This window comes from Anomaloglossus baeobatrachus, chromosome 4, assembly GCF_048569485.1.
Source record: "Anomaloglossus baeobatrachus isolate aAnoBae1 chromosome 4, aAnoBae1.hap1, whole genome shotgun sequence".
In the NCBI taxonomy this organism is placed as follows: Eukaryota; Metazoa; Chordata; class Amphibia; order Anura; family Aromobatidae; genus Anomaloglossus; species Anomaloglossus baeobatrachus.
In genome coordinates, this window is record NC_134356.1 from 55,073,360 (window position 1) to 55,099,779 (window position 26,420).

The 26,420-nt window shown below is 46.0% G+C and overlaps 1 protein-coding gene across 2 annotated transcripts in view; it reads right to left on the bottom strand.

Moving 5' to 3' along the window:
- Positions 1-14,381: 14,381 nt before the first annotated feature.
- The window catches only part of SYNPO (synaptopodin), a 154,027-nt gene continuing 141,988 nt past the window's right edge, over positions 14,382-26,420 (bottom strand). For both annotated transcript variants that reach the window (XM_075344345.1, XM_075344346.1), the window contains one exon: positions 14,382-25,165. In XM_075344345.1, the coding sequence (XP_075200460.1) occupies positions 24,644-25,165 (522 nt within the window). In that variant the 3' untranslated portion in view covers positions 14,382-24,643. The remainder of the gene's footprint in view (positions 25,166-26,420) is intronic.

Below are 26,420 nucleotides of genomic sequence, written 5' to 3' on the forward strand. Positions count from 1 at the left end.
ACGAACAAAGCACCTAAAAGAACATCTACTAGAGCTCACAGTTATTGTGAATGAGCGTCGCTAGGAACACTAGTTTCACAATAATCGTAATCGTGCAGTATAAATAGGATAATCACCCCATAATAGTGCCAAAAGCTCGAAGTTACTGTGGGGGCAGAGGGCAAACTTCAACCTATGCCTACTTGCAAAGTGGCACCACCCAGAGCAGCCACTTGTGTTGGCATGTTTGGGTACATCATATTGGGTGTGGGAGGCTGTGGGGACATCATACTGTGTATGGGGGTCTGTGGGGATATCATACTGTGTGTGGGAGGCTGTGGGGACATCATACTGTGTATGAGAGGCTGTGGGGACATCATACTGTGTATGGGGGTATGTGGGGATATCATACTGTGTATGGGAGGCTGTGGGGACATCATACTGTGTATGGGAGGCTGTGGGGACATCATACTGTGTATGGGAGGCTGTGGGGACATCATACTGTTTATGTGAGGCTGTGGGGACATCATACTGTGTTTGGGGGCTGTGGGGACATCATAGTGTGTTTGGGGGCTGTGGGGACATCATACTGTGTATGAGAGGCTGTAGGGACATCATGCTGTGTATGAGAGGCTGTGGGGACATCATACTGTGTATGGGAGGCTGTGGGGACATCATGGTGTGTATGAGAGGCTGTGGGGATATCATACTGTGTATGGGAGACTGTGGGGACATCATACTGTGTATGAGAGGCTGTGGGGACATCATACTGTGTATGGGGGTCTGTGGGGATATCATACTGTGTATGGGGGTCTGTGGGGATATCATACAGTGTATGGGGGTCTGTGGGGATATCATACAGTGTATGGGAGGCTGTGGGGACATCATACTGTGTATGGGAGGCTGTGGGGACATCATACTGCTTATGTGAGGCTGTGGGGACATCATACTGCGTATGAGAGGCTGTGGGGACATCATACTGTGTATGAGATGCTGTGGGAACATCATACTGTGTATGGGAGGCTGTGGGGACATCATGCTGTGTATGAGAGGCTGTGGGGACATCATGCTGTGTATGGGAGACTATGGGGACATCATACTGTGTTTGAGAGGCTGTGGGGACAGCATACTGTGTTTGAAAGGCTGTGGGGACATCATACTGTGTATGAGAGGCTGTGGGGACATCATACTGTGTATGGGAGGCTGTGGGGACATCATGCTGTGTATGAGAGTCTCTGAGGATATCATACTGTGTATGAGAGGCTGTGGGGACAGCATACTGTGTTTGGGGGCTGTGGGGACATCATGGTGTGTATGAGAGGCTGTGGGGATATCATACTGTGTATGGGAGACTGTGGGGACATCATACTGTGTATGAGAGGCTGTGGGGACATCATACTGTGTATGGGGATCTGTGGGGATATCATACTGTGTATGGGAGGCTGTGGGGACATCATACTGTGTATGGGAGGCTGTGGGGACATCATACTGCTTATGTGAGGCTGTGGGGACATCATACTGTGTATGAGAGGCTGTGGGGACATCATACTGTGTATGAGAGGCTGTGGGGACATCATACTGTGTATGGGGGACTGTGGGGACATCATACTGTGTAAGGGAGACTGTGGGGACATCATGCTGTGTATGAGAGGCTGTGGGGACATCATGCTGTGTATGGGAGGCTGTGGGGACATCATGCTGTGTATGGGAGACTATGGGGACATCATACTGTGTTTGAGAGGCTGTGGGGACATCATACTATGTATGGGAGACTGTGGGGACATCATACTGTGTATGGGGATTGTGGGAGCATCAGAAAACTTTAGGAACACTCATGGAACAATATTACTAAAAGTTAAGTGGGCACTTTGGAAGCATTTTAACATTACCGGGTAACTCAGTATTGTAACCTTCAAATTACCATATAGGGGGCATTATTATTTTCTGGGGAAAGCAAAATGGAGCGCTATTACTTTTTAGACTACTCTCAAAGAGTATTAATGTTTTCTGGGGGCAAGTTTACCATACAAAGGACAGAAAGGGGGAATTTTACTACATAAGGCGCACAGTGGTTTACCATTATTATGTGGGGCACTAGAAGGAGTACTGATACCATGTCACACCGCAGTCACACATTGTGGTGACAGTAGAATGAGGAGTTTGTGCCAGAATATGTGGCGATAGTGGTGGAAATGAGAGACATCAAATGTGACTTTATTGCAAATAATGGTCATGCATGTGTGCCGCCCCCGCGACAGCCGACGGGCTGCTCGGACCCGGATCCGCAGTGGCTCAAGGGGTCTCCGGATCCGAGACGGCGTCGCGCGGCACCCTCGGAAATAAAAGGGGGGATTAGTTGGTGTTTTTGGGATAATGTTTGTGATGCCACCCATGGTGTGTGGTAACATGAGGGACCACCGCTGCCGGTTTGAGGAGCCCGGGGATGCTGGTGTATGGCAGCTTAAGTTGTTACCCCCTCCGTGGGCAGGGGAGTGGTTTCCCTGGGTCCGGTGATGGAAGGCGTGGGGAACCCGTCGGGTGCAAGGGGGTAACGTGTACTCTAGTGATGAGCGAGTACTAAAAAGCTCGGCTGCTCGAGGCTCGGGCCGAGCATCCCAAGATACTCGTGTACTCGGCCCGAGCACCGAGCCCAATGTTATCCTATGGGAGACCCGAGTATTTTTGTGAAATGACCCCCGGCAGCATGTAGAAACCCTAAAAATGTCACAAAAGTCTCAGAAGAGTGCTCAAATGACATGGCAACAGCATGGGGAAGACCCCTTGAAGCATTTATCACTCAAAAGTCACAGCTGTGAACAATTTTGTCCGCGTTTTACGCCATTTTTACGGACTCACCAGAAAACCTTCCAAAATGACACCAAAATGAATTTTCATGGCGGAAATGTTAAGGGCACATAACCAATAGTGAGATAGAGCTGGTGTATGTTACTTTTTGAGATTAATACATGAAAGATTTTACGTAAAACATTGTGTGGCACTCCGATGTCCCTGAGAAGAGACGTACATAAAGGCCTCTGAGTCTAATGTGCCCATTTTGAGGAAGTGAGTCTTTGTAGTATTTTCCTTTGCCAGGGCAGTCCAAAATTGTGAGGTTCACCAATGCCCCTGCATACAGACGTGCATGAGGGCCTGTAAACCTGAAGTGCCCATTGTAAGGAAGTGGGTCTATTGTAGTATAGCCCTTAGGCAGGGCAGCCAAAAATTGGGAGGCTCCACGTTGTCCCTGGATAGAGACGTGCATGAGGGCCTCAAAACATTGTTCCCATTGCAAAGGAGCGGGTCTCCTGTCGTTGTAATGTCCATTCTGCAAAGAATGGGCGAAAAAATTTACCACTGGGGGTATACCTGAAACAAAGGCCTAACTATTGTAATGGTCATCATGGTGGCGCATGAGGAGAAGGAGGAGCAGTCCAGCGATTATCCAAAGTCCAGAAGTGTGTACCCATGGGTGAGTGGAGGTACATGGCAAATTCCTGTTACAAACTTTAAATTCCGCTCTCATTTGCTGGTGGTGTGGTGAAGTGTGGCCCAATCCAACCCTTGTTCATCTTGATCAGAGTCAGCCTGTCAGCATTTTCAGTTGACAGGCGGGTGCGTTTATCTGTAATGATTCCACCTGCGGTACTAAAAACACGCTCTGACAAAACGCTAGCGGCAGGGCAGGCCAGGACTTCCAAGGCGTAGAGAGCCAATTCATGCCACGTGTCCACCTTGGATACCCAATAATTGTAAGGCACAGAGGAATGTCGGAGTACAGTTGTTCGATCTGCAAGGTACTCCTTGAGCATCTGGGCAAACTTAGGATTTCTTGTGGCACTACCCCGCACCTCAGGGGCTGTGGTACGTGAGGGGCTGAGAAAACTGTCCCACATCTTAAAGACTGTTCCCCCTACCTCTGGCGGATTGGACTTGTGCCTCTCTCGGCTGTACGCCTTGGTTGTCCACTGATTCCTGACCTATGCCGCTAGCGTTTTGTGAGGGGAATGCTTTGCCTACTTCCGTGACTATGGCCTTCCGGAACTGCTGCATTTTGGTTGACCTCTCCGCCTCGGGAATAAGAGACATAAAGTTCTCCTTGTAGCGTGGGTCTAACAGTGTTACCAACCAGTAATGATTGTCGGCCAAGATGTTCTTAACGCGAGGCTCACGAGACAGGCAGCTTACCATAAAGTCAGCCATGTGCGCCAGACTCTTAACAGCCAGTACTTCAGTATCCTGACCAACACGATGACTGAACATGCTGTCCTCCTCCTCCTCCTCCTCCTCATCTACCCTGTCCTCTGGCCAGCCACGCTGAACCGAGGATATGACTGGTGTGCATGTCATATCCTCAATTTGGCCGGAGAGTTGCTCCATGTCTTCATCCTCCTCCTCGTCATAGTCCTCCACTGCACGTTGTGATGAGACGAGGCTGGGCTGTGTGTTATCACCCACACCCACTACTGTTTCTTGCTGCAACTCATCGCGCTCCGCCTGCAATGCATCATGTTTGTTTTTGAGCAGAGACCGTTTTAGAAGGCAGAGAAGCGGTATGGTGTCGCTAATAATGGCGTCATCACCGCTCACCATCTTGGTGGAGTCCTCAAAGTTTTGGAGGATGGTACATAGGTCGGACATCCATCTCCACTCCTCAGGTGTTATGTGTGGAGTTTGACCCATTTCCCGACGGCTTAGGTGATGCAGGTACTCAACAACTGCCCTCTTCTGCTCACATATCCTGACCAACATGTGCAGAGTTGAATTCCAACGCGTGAGGACATCACACACCAGTCTGTGAGCCGGAAGATGCAAACGGCGCTGAAAGCCGGCAAGGCCGGCTGAAGCAGTAGGTGACTTTCGAAAATGTGCAGACAGGCGGCGAACTTTTACCAGCAGATCAGACAGCTCTGGGTATGACTTTAGAAACCGCTGAACCACGAGGTTGAGCACATGGGCCACGCATGGAACATGTGTCAGCTGGCCTCGCCTCAAAGCCGCCACCAGGTTCCGGCCATTGTCACACACGACCTTTCCTGGCTTTAGGTTCAGAGGTGTGAGCCAGTGATCTGCCTGCTGTTTCAGAGCTGTCCACACCTCTTCTGCATTGTGGGGTTTGTCACCTATGCAGATTAGCTTCAGCACAGCCTGTTGCCGCTTCGCCGAGGCAGTGCTGCAGTGCTTCCAGCTTGGGACTGGTGTGGAGGGTAAAGTGGATGAGGATGCGCAGGAGGAGGAGGAGGCTGAAGAGCATGACATTCCGGAGCTGTAGAGTGTGGGTGAAACCCTGACTGAGGTAGGGCCTGCAAACCTTGGTGTGGGAAGGACGTGTTCCGTCCCTCGCTCAGACTGGGTCCCAGCTTCCACAATATTAACCCAGTGTGCCGTCAACGAGATGTAGCGGCCTTGCCCACAAGCACTTGTCCACGTGTCTGTGGTTAGGTGGACTTTGGCTGAAACAGCGTTGTTCAGGGCACGTGTGATGTTTTGTGACACGTGGTTATGCAACGCGGGGACGGCACACCGGGAGAAATAATGGCGGCTGGGGACCGAGTAACGTGGGACAGCTGCCGCCATCAGGTCGCGGAATGCTTCTGTCTCCACCAGCCTAAAAGGCAACATTTCCAGCGCAAGCAGTCGCGAAATGTTAGCATTTAGAACTGTGGCATGTGGGGCGTTGGCAGTGTATTTGCGCCTGCGTTCAAAGGTTTGCTGAATGGATAACTGAACGCTGCGCTGGGACAAGGACGTGCTTGATGATGGTGTTATTTCTGCGTAGGCAACTGCAGGTGCAGGATCGGAGGAGGCTTGTTCGCAGGCAGCATGGACAGGGGATTGGCTCGCATGCACAACCAGCGAAGACGTAGCAGTGACATCAGCAAGCACTGCTCCTCGACTCTGTTGTACTTCCCACAAAGTCGGGTGCTTGGCTCTGACATGTGCCTGATCATGCTGGTGGTGGTCAGGCTGCTAGTTTTGGTACCCCTGCTGATGCTGGCACGGCAGGTGTTGCAAATGGCCTTTTTAGAATCATCTGGAGCCAACTTAAAAAACTGCCAGACTCGGGAAGACCTAACATTTGTACAGGCACCTTGTGTCGTGTTGTTGTTCCGGGGAACGGTTGCCTGACTTCTGCCTGGAGCCACCACCCTGCTTCTTACTGCCTGTTGGGATGCTACGCCTCCCTCCCCCTGTGCACTGCTGTCCTCGCTCTGCATATCCTCCTGCCAGGTTGGGTCAGTTACTGGATCATCCACCACGTCGTCTTCCTCTTCCGCACCCTGCTCCTCCTCCTGACTTCCTGACAATTGTGTCTCATCATCGTCCACCCCTTGTTGAGACACGTTGCCAACTTCGTGAGAACGTGGCTGCTCAAATATTTGGGCATCTGTACATACGATCTCCTCATGACCCACTTCAACATGAGCTGGCGAGAGGCCAGAATGTGCGAATTGAAACGTGAACAGCTCTTCCGAGTGTCCAAGTGTGGGATCAGTAATGTCCGAGGAGGACGTGTACTCAGCCTGGTGGTAGGAAGGAGGATCAGGTTCAGAAATGTGCGGTGCAGTATCACGGCTACTGACACTTGACCGTGTGGAAGACAGAGTGTTTGTGGTGGTGCCAATCTGACTGGAAGCATTATCCGCTATCCAACTAACAACCTGTTGACACTGGTCTTGGTTCAAGAGCGGTGTACTGCTGCGGTCCCCAAGAATTTGGGACAGGACGTGCGAGCGACTAGATGTGGCCCTTTGTTGTGGCGAAATTAGAGCTTGCCCACGACCTCGGCCTCTGCCTGCACCACCATCACGTCCACTTCCTTGTTCCTTGCCAACGCCCTTGCGCATTTTGCAATGCTGTGCTGACGTGTATTCACTAGACTTGTGCGTTATATCCAAGTTTGTGCAAATCGTGCACCTGTACGCTGCCACCGACAGGCACACACGTGCGGTTTTTAAATGCAAGCACGGACGCACTAAGAACCTAACAGGTTTTTAGGAGCAAAAATTACTGAGAAGTCTGACACTATCTGGACTGTTTTAGACTGTGTACACCAGCCCCAGATATGATGAAGGCTGGTATACGGTCACCACTAGGAATGGCTATATATACCCTGCCTGCCTGCCTGCCTGTATACTGCTACAATAGTCCTGACAAGTACTCTTCTGGTCACTAGCCTGTATTCCGACCTGGCTATACCCTGCCTGTATACAGCTACAATAGTCTTGAGAAGGACTCTGCTCCTGTACTCCGACCTGGCTATACCCTGCCTGCCTGTATACAACTAGAATATTCCTGAGAAGGACTTTTGGTCACACTGTTTGCAGCCCTGCTACGGAAATAGCTATAAAGGGCCGCAAACCTTTCCCTGAAGCAGCGACACTCTCCCTGCACTGACTGTCTGGATGGCTGTGAGCAGAGCACAGCGCGCCCGCCGGTATAAAGGCTCGGTCACGCTGTGCGGGCCGGCCAATCACTGCAATTCCACAACTAACAGGGCTGTGGCATTGCAGTGGTCTGCCAGCCAATCCCTGCATGAGGGCTGGCTCTCAAAAGAGCGCCAACATGCTGGGATGAAGACCACGAGTACAGCATGAGTATCGCGAGATTACTCGGTCCCCGCCGAGTAGCCCGAGTACAGTGATACTCGTGCGAGTACCGAGTAGTAACAAGCATACTCGCTCATCACTAATAGTAATGTAATAAGATCCCTAACATCCCCTCCACGGAGGGGGGGGGGTTGTCAGGTAACAAGCTCTGACAACCACTTCCACTAGTATACTTTAGGGGTGAGGCTCAATAGGGGGTGCAATTTCAAAGTTTGGGTATAGAATCAATCATTCTTTTTTAAATGACCATTTGCACAATATAAAGGATAAATAGTGTCGCGGGCGGGGAGGACGCCACTGCTGCGCTCGCTAACGCTCGGGTCCGGCGCTGCTGCGGCTGCTGCTCGGTGGCTCGAGCGGTGGGCCGGATCTGGGGACTCAAGCGGCGTTCCTCGCCCGTGAGTGAAAAGGGTGGTTGGTTTGGGGGATTTAGTCCGTGACGCCACCCACGGATTGTGGTGAAGATGGGCACCACCGCTGCTGGTGACGGGGATCCCAGGAGCAATGGTAGGGAGCAGCTGGGATGTTGTTTTTCTCCTCCGTGGGTGGGGGTCGGTGGTCCCGGGGCCCGGTGATGTGACGGGGAGGCTGGGTTGGTGAGGTGCAGGGTTGCAGGGACAGCGCGGCGCGGTGCCGGATGGCACGGGTGTACTCACTCAGTAAGAGATGCACAAAGTCCTCGGTAAACCAAACTGCTGGATGGACGGGTCCCGCAGCCGGCTGCAGTGTCTCTCCCCGGACAGGTGATGGCGGCTGTCTTTCCCTGCACCTTTGTGTACTGTTTGACTACAATGGGTCCCCAATGGTAGTCCTCTCCCCGGTGTATGGCTGCCGGAGGAGCCCGTTTTCCCGCAGGCGCTGGCCCTGGGGTCTCTAGCCTTAGGCGGTAGCTGTATACCCTCACGGTGCGGACGGTTGCCCTCTAACGGGTCTTTGGCTGTTAGGAAACCCCAGGGGTTCCTGTCACACTCGGATTTGACTGCTGACGGCGACTCCAAGCCTAGTCGAGGTCCGATGGCCCTGCCTGTGTGTGCTGGCTTCACTTCGCTCCCCGGTCGGTACCGGCGGGCCAACGCCCGACCCCGGTCCTACGATTCTGCGTTGATTCACCACTCCTGCAGACGGCCACCACCGTCTGCCAACCTTGTTGTCAGTGCCTGGGCCACAAACCCAGACACTCTCCACTTTACTCCTCTCACTTCAACCTCCTGGACTAAACTGCTCCTTTTCCCGCCCCCAGGCCTGTAAACTCCTCGGTGGGTGGGGCCAACCGCTTGCACCGCCCTACCTGGTGTGGACATCAGACCCTGGAGGGAGGCAACAAGGATTTTGTGTTTGGCTAATGTTGCGGTCTAGTGGGGGTGGGGGTGTGTGTGTGTTACCTGTGACGACCTGGCTAGTCCAGGGCGCCACAATAGCGATATTCATCCCTGACATCCTATGTTTTAAATGTTAGCTCCAAGGACATTCATAGAAACTAATATACACTGACAAGCATAAGGGTAACAATATTTTGAACTTTAGACTTTCAGGCTCCATACCTCACCATCCACTACAGCTTTGATAAATTTGACTTGCAACTATTTAGCATATGATTAGTTATACAGATTCCTGTCATGTCACTGCATTGCTACTGTTTTGCTTCTGGCGTTTAAAAACATTTTTTCTTCTTGTATACTACAAAATACAACCTGTTCTCATATTCCCTAATAGCTCAGTTGATTTACAAGTGAAAGGTCATTGAATTGGATCAAGAAGCAGCCATGAAGAATATTTCCCAAGAAAAAAAAAACAGCATCATCCAGCTCATCGATAGTGGTCTCTCAAACCAAGAAAATTGACAAACTGTATCATGTGAGGCCATGAAAGATGGAGAATACGAAATGAAGTCCATCCATCCATTCAAAAGCCAAGAGAGACGTCCCGAGAAAATATCAGAGCCAACAAATCAACTCATCAGAAGGCCTCTCAGGTCTTGCGTGAGAAACCCGACAGTGGAGGTGGCTCGTATGCTTCATAATAGTGAGATCACAGACGTCCATGCAAGCACCTTCTGATGCACAATACTCAAGTCTGTGGCTCGAAAAAAGGTCAAGAAGCCTTGACTTCAATATCGTCAGGAGAAGTGTCAGCTCCAGTTTGCAAAAAGTGGAGAGTAGAAGATTGGAAACAAGTGATTTGGAGCAATGAGATGCAAGTCAATAGACTGGACTCTGATGGTTGCAAATGAATCTGGAAGAAACAAGGGAAAAAGGGGCTAACACTGAGAAATTAAAGGAACTGTCAAGTTCGGTGGAGGAAGCATGATGATATGGGTGTGTTTCACAGCCAAAGGTGTTGGATACTTGACCAGAATTCATGGTGTTCTCAATGCTGAGCTATATGTGAGTATTCTACAAGACGAGTTACTTCATACACTCGAGTACCATGGGTATGAAAAAAACTACATAGTGTTCAAGCAAGAAAACTATGTGAACCATACACTGAAATGGGCGAATAAATGGTTCAATGAAAATGAAGTACAGGTGCTGGATTGTCCCCACAGTCCCCAGACCTCAACCCAATCTAACACTTGTCGGTAGAGTTGAAGAAAAAGCTGTATACATCCCCAATAGAGGCAACGCGTATACACCAAAATTGGGAACGTATAGAAGAGACTTGGGATCGATGTTGGATGAGACATGCTTGAATCTCATCGAGAGCCCATAATGGTTCTGCCAGTGTTGAAAGCCAAAGTGGATTTACAAAATACTAAGAATTTTTTAATTTAGATTTTTAGGAGCAAAACAGTAACAATGCAGTGACATGACAAGAATCTGCATAACTAATCATATGCTAAATAGTTGCAAGTCAAATTTATGTATGAGATAGCCAAGATAATTGTCTATAAAATTAGGGTAGTTTCACAATAAAAGCTGTAGAGGATAGTGAGATATGGCATCTCAAAGTCAAAGGTTCAAAATATTGTTACCCTTTTGCTCGTCAGTTTATTCATGTAGTGATAGATATTCGGGTGCGGTATTCATGTATAAAAGGAAAGAAGCAAAAGATCAACTCATCATAAGTATCTGCTCTGATGGATTCACAACCAACGCCCCGAGCCGCCCTGGCTAGGGTTGGAAACAATTACTGTATTCATGTTCTACTGATGGTGATATATTTATGTAATAATGATAATTCTGGTTCTGTATTGATCATTAGGACCATCATCATTACATAAATATAAAACGTAGAGCCATCAATAGTAAATAAATACGGCAGGAGAACCAACATCTGTCAATAAATTGATAACTAGAACCACCATCAGTACATGAATATGGCACCAGAAATACCATTAGTACATAAAAGCATCACCAAAACCATAATCAGTACATGAATACATCCGGCTACATTATAGGTGACATATTTTCTGATTGGAGTAGTTCTCTTTCTGTCTCCATCTTATGCTATAATGATGAATTTTTACATTCATAGCTCATTTCTGCAGACTTCCCATCTTTTGCACCACACAGTGCCCTTAAAAATGAGAGTATCATTAAAATGTCCTCTGCATAAAAATATCTGTCCATAATATGACCTAAATAAGCCTCTTATGGTATATGGCCTCTACACTGTCTGTCTTAATATGCTATAACCACCACTCTGTCCACCATTATCAGCTATAACTGCCACAATATCCACCCTTATGAACCACAGCCTATAGTATATAGTGTTGTGAAAGTTAGTTATGTTTTGGCTGCTGGGAGGCTCCCTCTGGTGGCCAGGAATGGTTTGGACTTGGACCAGGTGTGTTGTGCAATGGGTGTTTCCTTTGCTAACTCTCTGCTTATTTAAATCCTGGTCTGATTGCAGGCTGTTGCCGGATGTCAGTTGTTCTTTGTATCTCCAGCCTGCTTAATCCTGCTCTACACCACATCTTCCCCAGATAAGTGCTTGCTCTTTATTTATTGTCTGGTTCTTTTTTTTATCTGGGTTTGTCATTTGCTGTGGTTGGTTTCAGTTTATTTGCTTGCAGGGATTTTCCCCCTCAGTGGATTGTTGAGGAACTCCCTGCAGTTCTGTGTGGAATATAGCTCCTTTGGGTCCATGTGTTTGTGGCTTGTTGACTTTGTTATGATTCTTGTTTTCTGTTCATTGGTATGACAAGGGCACCTGGTATAGGACGGAGTTCAGATCTGCGATCTGAGGGCCTTTTTGTACTATCAGGAAGTTGGTATTTTGCAGGGTTTTTCTCTGGCCATCATCAGTCTCTTTGCTGTCCTTTCCTATTTTAGTCAGCGGGGGCCTCACCTTTTGCTAATCCTGTCATCTACCTGTGTATTGTGTTTTTCCTATATCACCGCAGTCTTTGAATGTGGGGGGCTAGCTATTCTTGTCTATTTTCTGAGGCAGAGAGTTATTCATCTTTCCTACCTTTAGGATAGCTAGTTCTCCGGCTGGGTTCGCGGTGCACAGGATGTTAGTTCACCCGTCGGCTACTTCTAGTTGTGATGGTTAGTAAGGGGATGGCGGCCAGATTAGTTGCCAATGCTCTTGTCACCTTTTGCCAATAATTTGTGGTGGTCTTCCATGGTTCCGGATCATAACAATATAGTATAGGCCCTATACCATAGCTGTACGCTCTCCACTGTTTTCCCTTACACTCGCTATCTCCACCCTATTTCATGCTGCCTTTTTCCATATCTGTTCTGTGACCAATCTTCACACTATTCCCTCATACTGCCCACCATGGTGTCCTCTCCAAAATGTACCCCTCCTCACAATGGCTCCCTATGCACAACAGCCCCCAATATAAAATATAATGTCACCACAGCCCCCTATACAGTATAATGCACCCCACAGTGCCCTACACAGTATGGTCACCACAGTAATGTCCCTCACAGCCCCATTATACTGTCCCTCACAAGCCACAGTATAATGTTCCTCCCAGGTTATAGGTATGATGTTTCCCTTACGCCCCAGTATAATTTCCCCGACATGCCCCTATAAAATGTCAATATAATGCCCTCCATATGCCCCAGTAATATGTCCCCCACTTACCCCAGTAATATGTGGGGGGTAGAGAAGGGCGCCAGCATGATGCCGCAGCCCAGCGTGCAGCAGCGTGATGAAGTCATTACTCTGCAACCTCATCACTCTGCTGCAGGAAAGCAGAGCTGCAAAGGTGGTGAGGACGCGGCGGCAGCTGGTGGGGACAGGTAACCACTCTATGATCCGAAGACAAGAGCGGGACGATCGCCAGGGGTGGTGGGGGGCCCGCCAACCCCAGCCCCTGCCTTGCTTCAGCTGGATGTACGTCGGAAGGTGCACATCCAGCTAAAATGCATTACGGCTCAGAGAGGATGCCCCGCGACGTGGAAAAGGGGGGTGAGTACATTTTTTTTTCTCTTTGCGTCACGCAAATATACCAAGTAGAACTCAGGAAGGGAACATATATACCAAGAAGGGGACAGAAACCAGGATAGGGACATATATACCAGAATGTGCCCAGGAGGGGGATATATATCTATATATACCGGGCAGCCCCTAGGATTGGCCATATATACTAGGAGGAGGACAGTTACACCAGGAAGGGGGCAGAAATCAGGATGAGGACATATATACCAGAATGTACCCTACCCAGGAGGGGGATATATATACCAGGAGGCCCCCAGGATGACCCATATATACCAGGGTGGGGACATATATTCCAGGAGCGTCCCAGGGAGGGGACATATATATAGAACGAGGATATTATATAAAGGGGCAGTGTGTGTGTGGGGGGGATAGTATACAGAGGGGTAGTGTGTGTGGGGCAATATACATAGGGCTAGTGTGTGTGAGAGGAAACTCTGCCCAGAGCCCAGGGACACTGGGGCCCACCTCGGTGATGTCAGCTCAACTGGATCTCTGCGGTAACAGAGCCCGGGGGTCACGTGATGGGGATGAGCAGACCGAAATAGAGCTGCAGAGAGGCTGAAAATAACTAAACAAGATATTTGAAAAAAGCCTTCTTTATGAGGTTTACATCGATGTGTGGCCACTATGCTGTGTAGAGTACCATTCCTTTGATAACTTTGTTAAAAAGAAGAGGGCCCAATACTTACTCCTGCTGGAGTTCCTGGCGGGAAGAGAGATGATTATTGTTCCTTTGCTCTAATCCTGGGCGGCACATGGCTCAAATACACTGTATTTATATATACACATGAGTGCAGCTGGGGTGCGGACAGAACGAAGGGTGAGTGGTGTCAGTGCCATCAATCTGCTAAATGCTTGTGCCGCAAGAGAATATTGGGCATTCAGCAATGTTTGTTTTTTTTCCAAAGTGTGCCCCCTCGGGGAGGCGGTGGGTGTTCCACACCTTGACTACTACTCATCACAGCACTGATAGATAGGGAGTAGAGCAGGGGTCACGCATGTGCACAACTGCTCCAATCGCACCTTCGTTCTTCAGAGTAGCAGTCCCACCTCTTCTAGTGATAAATCTAGTTTATTGGACAAACCCTTTAAGAAATGAATCATTCAGCAATCAGAAATGTAAATATTTTTTATCTCTTTTTGCCTCTTTATTCTTTATATCGCAACGCACGTATCATAAAGCCTATGTGTGTAATGACTGTACGGCAGCAGATCTGGATGTGATGGACGTCTCATTTTTTTCCTGTCCCATACATGTGGGAATTTGTGCCCTTGTTACAATGCTTGTCAAGCCTTCAGAATGGATGGCAGGTTCCCCGCTGAGCCACATTTCTGTGCCTTAGTGATGGATGCTTGTTTGGAGGAACGGTGACCGGAACACAAAGAACATACAAGCGGTAAAGCATGAAATAATGTTTATTCAGAAGCTGGCTATACACGGTAAACAATGCAAGCACATACATCGCATCGAAGGACATATACCAGGTGAGCCCTCCGGAGGAAGGCACAAGAATAAACTGCAGGGCCATCCGGCAGATTGATGCATACAGCCTGTTGTGCTTGCCTAGTGGCCCGATGTGCTCGCTCAACAACGCTTTAAAGGTAATGTATTATCAGAAAATGACCTTCACTCTAAATCAGGTTTCTTATGTTAAAAATGTTTTTATTATATTTTTTAGATCACAAAAAATAAAAAAACAAAGACTGCAATTCTTACACTGGCCACTGGGGCTATTCTAGACTCAAATTTCCTGTTAATTCAGGAAATGCACATGCATATTAGCAGCAAGATATATTGATGCAGCTAATGAGCGTGTGCAAAGGTTAGTGAGAAGGGAGCTGTGAGATTGCCTATTGTGATTGGTGGATTCTGAGTTATCAGCTGTGTATAGAGGTGTTACCAATAGAGATGAGAGAACCCATGGAAGTTCGGTTTGGTGGGTTCAGCTTGACTTTAGATAGGGGAAGTGACCTCGGAGTTATGGCAATAGGGGAAAACGTATCTTTGTGTTTCCTGCGTAGTTCGTGTTGTTGCTGACTGTCAGAATCAGATGGACTTTAGATACTGTATAGTGCGGTTTGGGACCCGGATTTGACCTGAACCCCAGTTGAAGTCACTAATTGGTCAGTTTGGGGTCTCCGCCCACATGCAGCCAGCCATAAACAGATCATTTCCAGGGGGATGGGGGAGGAAGATGGGCATGGCTATTCCTGCCATTGTAATCCTGCCTGTGATGATAATGAGACTCCTGAAAAGTCTTCTATAAAGAATATTAAGTTAGAGTCTAAATAAAGCCTCTATGGCCAGTTTGAAAATTTCATTAAACTACGAAGATTTCTATTTTTGGGAGGGATGGGTGATGGGGAGGGAGATATGCAGAACATTTCCTGCCATTGTAATCCTGCCTCTGATGATAATGAAACTCCTGAAAAGTCTTCTAAAAAGAACATTAAATCAGTCTAAATAAAGCCCCTATGCCCAGTTTGAAAATTACATTAAACTATGAAGATTTCTATTTTTGGGAGGGATGGGGTAGGGAGAGGGAGATATGCAGAGCTTTTCCTGCCATTGTAATCCTGCCTCTGATGATAATGAGACTCCTGAAAAGTCTTCTAAAAAGAACATTAAATTAGAGTCTAAATAAAGTCCCTATGGCCAGTTTGAAAATTACATTAAACTACGAAGATTTCTAATTTTGGGAGGGATAGGGGAGAGGGAGGGAGATATGCAGGGCATTTCCTGCCATTGTAATCCTGCCTCTGATGATAATGAGACTCCTGAAAAGTCTTCTAAAAAGAATATTAAATTAGAGTCTAAATAAAGTCCCTATGGCCAGTTTGAAAATTACATTAAACTACGAAGATTTCTATTTTTGGGAGGGGGAAGGAGATATGCAAGGCTTTTTCTGCCATTGTAATCCTGCCTCTGATGATAATGAAACTCCTGAAAAGTCTTCTATAAAGAACATTAAGTTAGAGTCTAAATAAATTCCCTATGGCCAGTTTGAAAATTACATTAAACTACGAAGATTTCTAATTTTGGGAGGGATAGGGGAGAGGGAGGGAGATATGCAGGGCATTTCCTGCCATTGTAATCCTGCCTCTGATGATAATGAGACTCCTGAAAAGTCTTCTAAAAAGAATATTAAATTAGAGTCTAAATAAATTCCCTATGGCCAGTTTGAAAATTACATTAAACTACGAAGATTTCTATTTTTGGGAGGGGGAAGGAGATATGCAAGGCTTTTTCTGCCATTGTAATCCTGCCTCTGATGATAATGAAACTCCTGAAAAGTCTTCTATAAAGAACATTAAGTTAGAGTCTAAATAAATTCCCTATGGCCAGTTTGAAAATTACATTAAACTACGAAGATTTCTATTTTTGGGAGGGGGAAGGAGATATGCAAGGCTTTTTCTGCCATTGTAATCCTGCCTCTGATGATAATGAAACTCCTGAAAAGTCTTCTATAAAGAACATTAAGTTAGAGTCTAAATAAATTCCCTATGGCCAGTTTGAAAATTACATTAAACTACGAAGATTTCTATTTTGGGGAGGGAGATATGCAGGGCTTTTCCTGCCATTGTAATCCTGCCTCTGATGATAATGAGACTCCTGAAAAGTCTTCTAAAAAAGAACATTAAATTAGAGTCTAAATAAAGTCCCTATGGCCAGTTTGAAAATTACATTAAACTACAAAGATTTCTATTTTTTTCTGCATTTTGATATAAAAAAAATTGCCAATATTAAAAAAAAAAAGCAAAAAAACCCTTATAAAACGATAGTTCATTTTCTGAAAATACATCCCCTTGGAATAAAGTAACCCATGTGATTGTTAAGGTGCTGAGAAGACATAAAATTAGCCGTAAATCCAACATTTCTTTCTCATTAGATTCCAAATATTATTTTTTTTGTGAGATAAGCAATGTCAGGTCACGACGGGCGCCGCTTATCTTTCAGGAGAACTAAAAACTGTGAATGTTAAAATTAAATATGTCCAATCCATAGAAACTGGTGATCTAAGAGATCCGGTGACTCAAAAAGGCAGCAAGAAGTGTGAAGGGGCCTAGAAGAGAAGCACTTTTGGGCAAATATAGGAAAACCTTCCCAAAATGTGATTTTTTTTTTTTTTCTTAATTTTTCTGGCATATTAGCACTAAATAAATGGTTTTCATATGGAGCTATAATATGGACGTGTGAATGAAGCCAAACTGCAGCAAATATAAATATTCTTTGGTTTAGTGTCATTGTAAAAAAAAAAATCCCTTTCTGCCAGCAGAGGGCGCCATAGTTTGCTTTATTTTTTAACCTAATTTTTTTTAATATTCAAATTACTTATTATTATACAGAAAAGTGTTTGTATAATGTGAAATATTTTTTATCAAATTTGATCAGGAGCAAATTTTCTTTAGTTTTCCATTGAACTAAAGTACTAGCGGGAAAATAAAAATTAATATGCATCCTTTTTTTTTTAAATAGAACGATCTGTACCCCTATTTTCTGATTTTGAATTTCAAATATATGCACAGTCACCACTAGGGGGAGCATGGCAGCTCTATGTGAGCAATCACCACTAGGGGGAGCAGGGCAGCTCTATGTGCGCAGTCACCACTAGGGGGAGCATGGCAGCACTATGTGCGCAGTCACCACTAGAGGGAGCATGGCAGCTCTATGTGCACAGTCACCACTAGGGGGAGCATGGCAGCTCTATGTGCTTAGTCACCACTAGGGGGAGCATAGCAGCTCTATGTGCGCAGTCACCACTAGGGGGAGCATGGCAGCTTTATGTGCATAGTCACCACTAGGGGGAGCATGGCAGCTCTATGTGCGCAGTCACCACTAGGGGGAGCATGGCAGCTCTATGTGCTCAGTCACCACTAGGGGGAGCATGGCAGCTCTATGTGCTCAGTCACCACTAGGGGTAGCATGAGAGCTCTATGTGCATAGTCACCACTAGGGGGAGCATGGCAGCTCTATGTGCACAGTCACCACTAGGGGGAGCATGGCAGCTCTATGTGCGCAGTCACCACTAGGGGGAGCATGGCAGCTCTATGTGCGCAGTCACCACTAGGGGGAGCATGAGAGCTCTATGTGCATAGTCACCACTAGGGGGAGCATGGCAGCTCTATGTGCACAGTCACCACTAGGGGGAGCATGGCAGCTCTATGTGCGCAGTCACCACTAGGGGGAGCATGGCAGCTCTATGTGCTCAGTCACCACTAGGGGGAGCATGGCAGCTCTATGTGCTCAGTCACCACTAGGGGGAGCATGGCAGCTCTATGTGCTCAGTCACCACTAGAGGGAGCAGGGCAGCTCTATGTGCTCAGTCACCACTAGGGGGAGCATGGCAGCTCTATGTGCTCAGTCACCACTAGGGGGAGCATGAGAGCTCTATGTGCGCAGTCACCACTAGGGGGAGCATGGCAGCTCTATGTGCTCAGTCACCACTAGGGGGAGCATGGCAGCTCTATGTGCTCAGTCACCACTAGGGGGAGCATGGCAGCTCTATGTGCTCAGTCACCACTAGGGGGAGCATGGCAGCTCTATGTGCTCAGTCACCACTAGAGGAAGCATGGCAGCTCTATGTGCTCAGTCACCACTAGAGGAAGCATGGCAGCTCTATGTGCTCAGTCACCACTAGAGGAAGCATGGCAGCTCTATGTGCGCAGTCACCAGTAGGGGGAGCATGGCAGCTCATTGCATAGGGTGCTAACTTTTCAAGCTGGAGACTAGCAGTGGATTAGATTGGCTGAGGATTGAATACGTATTTTCTTTTTTGCTTTTTTTTTTCCCTTTACTGTTTTTTTTCCCAAGAAGCAGATGGCCTCTTTGATGTCTTGTTGACCCTCATAGATGTTTCTGTGGACATCTGTAATGGAGTCCGAATATCCCTGAACCAAGTGCCTTAGATGCTTGGCTCGGCCTTTAAAGGTTACAACACTAAGAATAGAATGAAGACATTTCATCAGGGCCGAACATTGGCCGCTGTCGCTATCCGAGAGCCAACAATGATGAGTGATCGCCAGCACTGAGGACCCCAGTAGCGGTTACTGTTGGCTCCTTCTATGTTGCAATGCACAACACAACCACTAGGTGGCACCATATAGACACATATAGTATAAACATCTGACAGAGTGTCACTCAGGTCTTTTTTATAAGATGATCACATCACCTTTCTCAGGATATATTGATTTGAGGCCCAATACAAGGCGCGACCATCTGCTATCTATTACCGGGAACTGACATACATTTTCCTTTCTTATTTTATAGGGTTCTGTTCACATAAGATGGATTTAATTTTGAGTCGGATGCAGATTCTACACTGAGAACAGAGTCAAAACTCATGAATAGTCACATATGATGCATTCAAAGACAGCAGCATAATGTAGGGACAGAGTCCCTGATTCTACCAAATTGTCACTTAATAGGCTGTTTGCTACTGTTTTATTAAAATCCCTGTTTTATTTTATGAAGATCTACCAGTTATCTAAATACTGGGCTCTGTATAACCCCACCCTCATCACTGATTGGCAGCTTTCTGTGTACATTGTGCATAGGCAGAAAGCTGCCAATCAGTGATGAGGGGCGGGGTTACACAGAGCTCATGACTACATAGCAGCAGGTTAACTAGTCTTTAAGTGATAATCTCCTGCTGATAAAACTGTGATTTTATCAAAACTACAGCAAGCAGCCCAGTAAGTGACACATCACTGGAATCAGGGTCTCTGTGTCTACATTATGTTGCTCTCGGGGGAACAAAATCCTGGTGACAGATTCCATTTAAATGGGGTGTCCGCAATTTTATTTGCATATTCACACATTATTTTATGCACAGTAGACATTAGTCAATGATGGAAATAGGCATCAGGCTCCAGCGCTGAAGGTCTCTGGATGACTTTTAACATGTAGTATTAGAAGTAGAAGCTTTTATATATATATATATATATATATACACACTGTATATGTGTATATATATATATATATATATATATATATATATATAGATATATGTATATATATATAGATATAGATATATCTATAATCTATATATACAACGACATACAGATAGGGAATTTAGATTGTGAGCCCCAATGGGAACAGTGTTCCTGATGCATGTAAAGCGCTGCGGAATATGTTAGCGCTATATAAAAATAAAGATTTATTCTTTTTTATATAGTTCTAGAGGAGTCAAATGAAAAATTAGTGGCTGCCCTTGAAATCCTTTGCTAATTTTATGCATACAATATTATTTTTATAAAGGTTGGACATCTGTTTTTTTTTATGTCTGCTAGCAACTCCTCTTGCCACCACTAGAGGGAGCTCAATACTCACTCTATACATGGAACTCAATAATGAGATGTCAGCAGTAAGCTCCTCAGCTCCCTCTAGTGGTGGAGTGTGTAATCAGAATGTTACTTTTTATAGTCATGTACATGCAGTGAGTTTGTAGCTCTCTATCAGGAATACAAAGCTCCGATCACTATAAAATGGGTCTAAGGCTACGTCTTATCGTCTTTTCTTCAGGTCTGCGCTGCTCATCTGCCTCCGGGCTTTTTACTGATGTTCCTTCTAATTGAGTGCTAGTCCAGTCAGTGAAGTGCAGAGGCAATGAAGATGACCAGATCCAACCATCATAGCAGCACGAGCAAGATCTAAAGAAAAGAGCATGCAATGGTGCGGGTGCCTTCCTAGGGAACTGGTCACTCTGAGACTGCAGAGGTGGAAATGATAAAAGATGGGAGTTCACTTTAAAGGGAATCTGTCACCAGGTTTTTAGATATTTTCCAGTGATGTACTACTTACTGGGCTTCTTTGTTTAGTTTTTATAGAATCCCTGTTTTCTCTGCTGTAGATTTAGCAGTGCTCAGAATGCTGAGCCCCTGATTACCAGCTTCCTGTGTACAATGTACATTGTCAGCAGGCTGCCAATCAGTCGTGGGGGCGGGGTTACACAGATTAGCTGGACTGTCTGGCATGTGACTCCTAGTCCTGCAGTGATAATCTCCTACTGATAAAACACTGATTGTATTGAAACTGCAGCACACAGCCCAGTAAGTAACCCATCACTAGAATCAGGGTATCTGTACCTAAATTATGCTCTCAGATTAAATAGGAAAAACCTGCTGTCAGATTCCCTTTAAGCACAATGATCTGTGGTCGTACATTCCTATGGAAAGTGAAGTTTTATGATGATCGTTGGAAGTCTCTGCGAGCTTTTTACTTAATGATGGTTGGGTCACCCTTAAATCAAATCTGTGCCATGGATCTGAATCCATTGTGAACCCAAATCAGAACTTGATACTAAATCTGATCCTTTCCTTCATTAGTCCAATGTATAGGACAGCGTTAAAAGCGATGTTGGCCATTCTGCTGGCGGCCTGTATCTGCAAGGTTCAATAATGAGTGTCTCCCTTATGACACCGCATGGACCAAAATGGTGCGGTGCATCCGACTATTCCTGTGTGTCTTTCTTGATTAATCTATAGAGGAAGGTTAAAAAACCATGAACTAAAGTGCCAGTTGCCATATACGTGTATAGAATCAATAGTTACATTAATGATAGAAGTGTACAAAGTTCACACTGCGCCAAAAGTCATTGGTTAGATGCCTCATAGGTCCGATCCTGGGCTAAATATCTACAAATCATAGGAGCTTGTATACACTTAGGCTGAATGCAAAGTCTTGTGCTTTTTTAAAAAGCAATTCGAACAATTGTGATATTTTTTATTTGTGGTCCTTTAAAGAGAATCTGTCAGCAGGTTTTTGCTGCCTCTGATATAGGCAAAGAGATCCTGAATCCAATGATGTATCACTTAGATTACTGGCTGCAGCTGTTCTGACACTATCAGAGTTTTTAGATTTAGCCATGTAGCAGAGCTGAGAGAGCTGACCCCACCCACACCAGGCTCTCTATAGAGATTGTGCCGAACTGCCATGCACTTGCAGTCTCAGCAATGATAAGTCCTGCTGCTTAAGCAAACATAGCAAATAAACAACAGATCGGACTGTGACAAGACAGGCATCCATCAACTCTCTGTGTTAACCCTTGGAGCATGCTGTCTTCAGCTTACATAGCAAAAACCTGCTGACGGATTCCCTTTAAGTAATCCATTTAGCTTCAGATATTCCCAAATTTATACTTTTCCCATTGGTGGGTGATAAAGTTGGGCCAGGGCTATGTCACAAGTCAGACTATATGAAGTTGCATCCATATCATGAGACTACTCTGAGAATTTCCCTTAGAAGCCCAGAGTTGTGATCCAATGGCAGGACTGAGAGCATCTATGGGAACTCATGTGGCTGCGTTCTACCTTAAAGGGGTGTTCCCCAGAATGACATCTTACCACAAATTTATAGGGATAAGTGTCTGATTTCCGGGAGTCATCAGAAGAGCAGAAGTCCTGTATCCCTTGTGTGAACGGAGCAGCAGTCATACATTAGTAGTGCTCCATTCAAAGTCTTTGGCAGAGTTCTGCATTTAGTAATTTCCATCCGGCCAATTTACCGTAATTTTTCGTTTTATAAGACGCACTGGATTATAAGACGCACCCCAAATTTAGAGGAGGGAAATAGGAGAAAATTGTTTTTACTGTTCAAATGAGGGTCAGTCTTATCATCCTAGTATATCTTATAAAACGAAAAATTCTAATATCTCACCAGTGGGTAGCAACAGTGGTGGAGCCGCTCAGGAGGGTCACAGGAGGCGGGATGGCAATGCTCGGATGAGAGGGTGTCACGGCTCAGGAAGGTCAGTGGATGGAGGTTCTGGGGGTGTCGCCAGTGCAGGTGCCATTGATCTGCCGGCGGACTGCGGGCTCCATTGAATCGACAGGGGTTGACGAAATTGACTTCAAGAAAATGGCTGCAAAGGCAGCGCATGCATAGATAGGACACCACAGACATTTTTCTTAACGTCCATTTCGTCAATCTGCGCACGCGATGCCTGAGCGGCCATTTTCTTGAAGTCCATCGCGTGAACCGCAGGTTAAATGGAACCCACAGCCCGCTGTCAGATAAATGGTGCCTGCCGCATCACCGATCCTCTGTCCTGTGACCCTTCTGAGCCGCTCCACTGCAGTGACACCCCCTCCTCTGAGCCCTCAGTATCACCGACCCTGTCTCCTGTGACCCCGCTCCACCACTGCCGCTAAAGTAAGCCATATCCAGATTATAAGACACCCCCTCATTTTACCCCCAGTTTTGGGGGGAAAAAAGTGCGTCTTATAATCTGTAAAATACGGTACTTTCTATGGAGCCGGACTGCGCATGCATGATTACCATTCAGTTCAAATGGGGAACATGGGGTGCATTTTAGAGTGAAATGTTGGAGTCGCAGTGGTTGGACTGCAATGATCCAGAGACTGTGGATAAGTGATAACTAGAGTTGGTGTAAATCGATTTGTATGTCCCATTGGCCCAGACAATATTTTCTGGGCGCTGAACAGGAGCACTGAGAATCGCCTTTGACCTTGTGACACCGGAGGCTCTTCCTTTGATGGTGTGACATCATTGTTGTTGTGTGACGCACATATGACAGAGTCAGACCATTGATGTTGGAGAAGTGAGACTAGACATTCTGGTAGACCCTGCTCCTGTGAAGGAGGAGTAGACCAGCTTCCTTTTCCTTAGACCACTGATGCTGGAAGGTATTTGGAGGTCCTCACGGCTCCTGTCCTACAGCCACAGATTACTGGACCAGGTGGTGAGAACCGATTTGCACCAACTCAAGTTATAAGTTGTGATTCGGGAAACATTCCAATAAATTGTAGATAAAAGTCTAAAAAAGTGTCATCAGCCATGTAGCTTCACCCTTATGGCTGACCTGAGATAGTTACACATCCATAAATCCAGTATCATCACATTCTTAAATCCAGCTATGTTCTGCCTTGGCGTTTCTTCTAACATTGTCCACTCAATGACATTTTCTCTGTCCTCTCTCCATTGTCATATATTGAAGCCTAGTATACTCTCCAGATGGTGGAAAGTTCTCATCCATGGTAGTAGTGCATTGATATATGTGCAGTGAGGAGCCTATGCATACAATACTGAGAGGTTTTAATCAGTGCAAAGGCAACTGTCAAACTCCGATTCTCCAGTCCCTTCTCCATCCAAAATATTGTCCAATTTCCAGGTCATAATTAATCACAACCTCGCAATATTGATCACATCTTATCCTTCAAAGATTAGACCAAACGTCCTCCAAAATTCTGATAGCATCTCGGCCAGGATTTGGAGGCATTACAAGGTCAATTGTCAGTAATCTTTGGAAGTATCCATCAACAAAAAAAAAAAAGAAAACCTCCAAAATTTTACTTGCGTGTCCCAATCCTGACCCACTTTCACACTCATTCTTCATATCGTTTGGTTGGATTTAGATAAATTCTCATAAAAAAAAGATCGAAAAAGATAATGAAAGCTAATTTGGAAGAAAAATCATAAAAAAAATTACAATTTTTGTAAAAGTCAACATTTTTTTTACAAGGAGAACCATTGCACTTACAGGGCAATGACTAATGGTTCTTTTTTTGCTGAGATTTTGCTCGTGAAGTCCGATCTGATTGGTCAAATGTGGAATTTTTTTGGCAGTGTACGACTCTTTAACCTTTTTTGTGCTCTGTAGGCCGAGCTAATATTTTCCAGACTAATTCATGGATAGATTAATTTATGGGGTGTATGGGAAAGGGGAACTGGAAGGAAGACTATCTCTCTTCAGCCTCAAGCTTCCATACCATCCTCTGGGTGAGAACGGATAGCTCCGAAATCCTGGAGATTTGGCTCCAGAATCTTCTGACTCTACAGAAATGTCAGATCCTGTGGGGGATCTTCTGGCTCTTGGTGTTGCTGGTAGAGAGGATCCATTGCGTACAGTGGGGCTCCAAGGTGTGCTAATATGAGACTGAGGACTTGTAACTCCCCAAGGTGAAGTGCTCTTACGCTTTGCCGCATTAATGATATTACGAGCAAGCAATGCCTTCATTTGATTGCCGCCCTTCAACTCATTCTCCATTCTTAGAGGCGATGGTGACTGGGACCGATCACTCCAAGCTGGAGACATGCAACGCGGTGGCGGAGGACTTCGAATGACCAAACCTTCATCATAACTTTGTAAAGACGCTGAAGAACTTGTCCACCCATCCAACGATCTTTGATGCTGAAGTTCTCGGTTGTAGGAGAATCCAGGTTTCTGGGAACAAAAAAATATATAGATTTTTAAAAACTGGGCAATAGTTACACCTAAAAATATAATCCATTCTAGGTATTCTTCTACCCTATGGAATAATAACTAAAAAAACCGAAATCCACCAGTAACGTAACAGGTGGCAACGGAGAATGTAAGAAAACTATTACTCTGCTCATCTTATGAAGAAACCAATAAAATGTATATATTTCCAGAAAATGTTTTTTGAGCTTGTGCTGTGTCATGGCAGGTCCATGTAGTTCTGTTTTATCAATGTAGTCCCAATGCATATGGCACCACAGATGTCCAGGCACCTAAGACTTGACATCTAACTTTCACTGTTTTGCCATTAATTAGACACTTCAGCCACAAGTCATCATTGTTGTTTCTCCATTATTATGGGCTATAATATGCCAGTGCCACCTATCAGCCAGCTAAATTAGATGTTAGATAAGATAGGAAGATAGGAGAAGGAGTGACAGATTGCCAGGGGGTTTGGTTAGAGAGATGGACCTGAAAAAATTCAGTTCTGAAGAAGGATTCGAGGACTAAAGACATGGCATGGAGTAAGGGCCTGTCAGGGAACCCTGAGGTAAACTTCTAAATGTCCAGAGCCTACTACTCACCTCGACGGGTTTAAGGAAACCATCAGGCTAGACAGTCGTTGGGGCCCAGAAGTGGACAGGGGTGAGAAGAAGAGCGGGGGAATAGAGAGAGGTGCCCGGCAGCTTGCGGACTAGTTCCAAGATAGTGGGGATAGGTCGAGTGAGAGTACCCCAAAGAAACACTAACTGCAGAACCATCAGGAGTAAGGCTATGTCTGTCATAGCGGTGAAAAGTAAAATAAGCTGTTCAAGTTTTGGTTTGCCAAGAGACCTCCACTGTCACATGTTTGTCTACTGCGTCTACAACTGGGACCAGCTGCAGGGTGATGGACACCAACCCGAAGAAAATAGTAAGTGTCGCACAGCCAAGTCATAAACATATACTGACTCTCTCTGGCGAAGGGGTGCGAAGCCCCCATGGTCCCGCATCCGTACCATCCTTCACTAAGGCAACTGTATGAAAATATTAAGTAGCCAATGTATGATGTGTGATTCCCATAACTAGGCCTGATCTTTATGGTCTTTTGTACACAGCACGACAGTAGACCATATGGGTGAGGGGCACCAGTTGATGGTACCGATGTGGGCACTGTACCAACACAAGGCCTGACCCTGACGGTATGATACTTAGTTAATACAGACACAATTTCGTATGC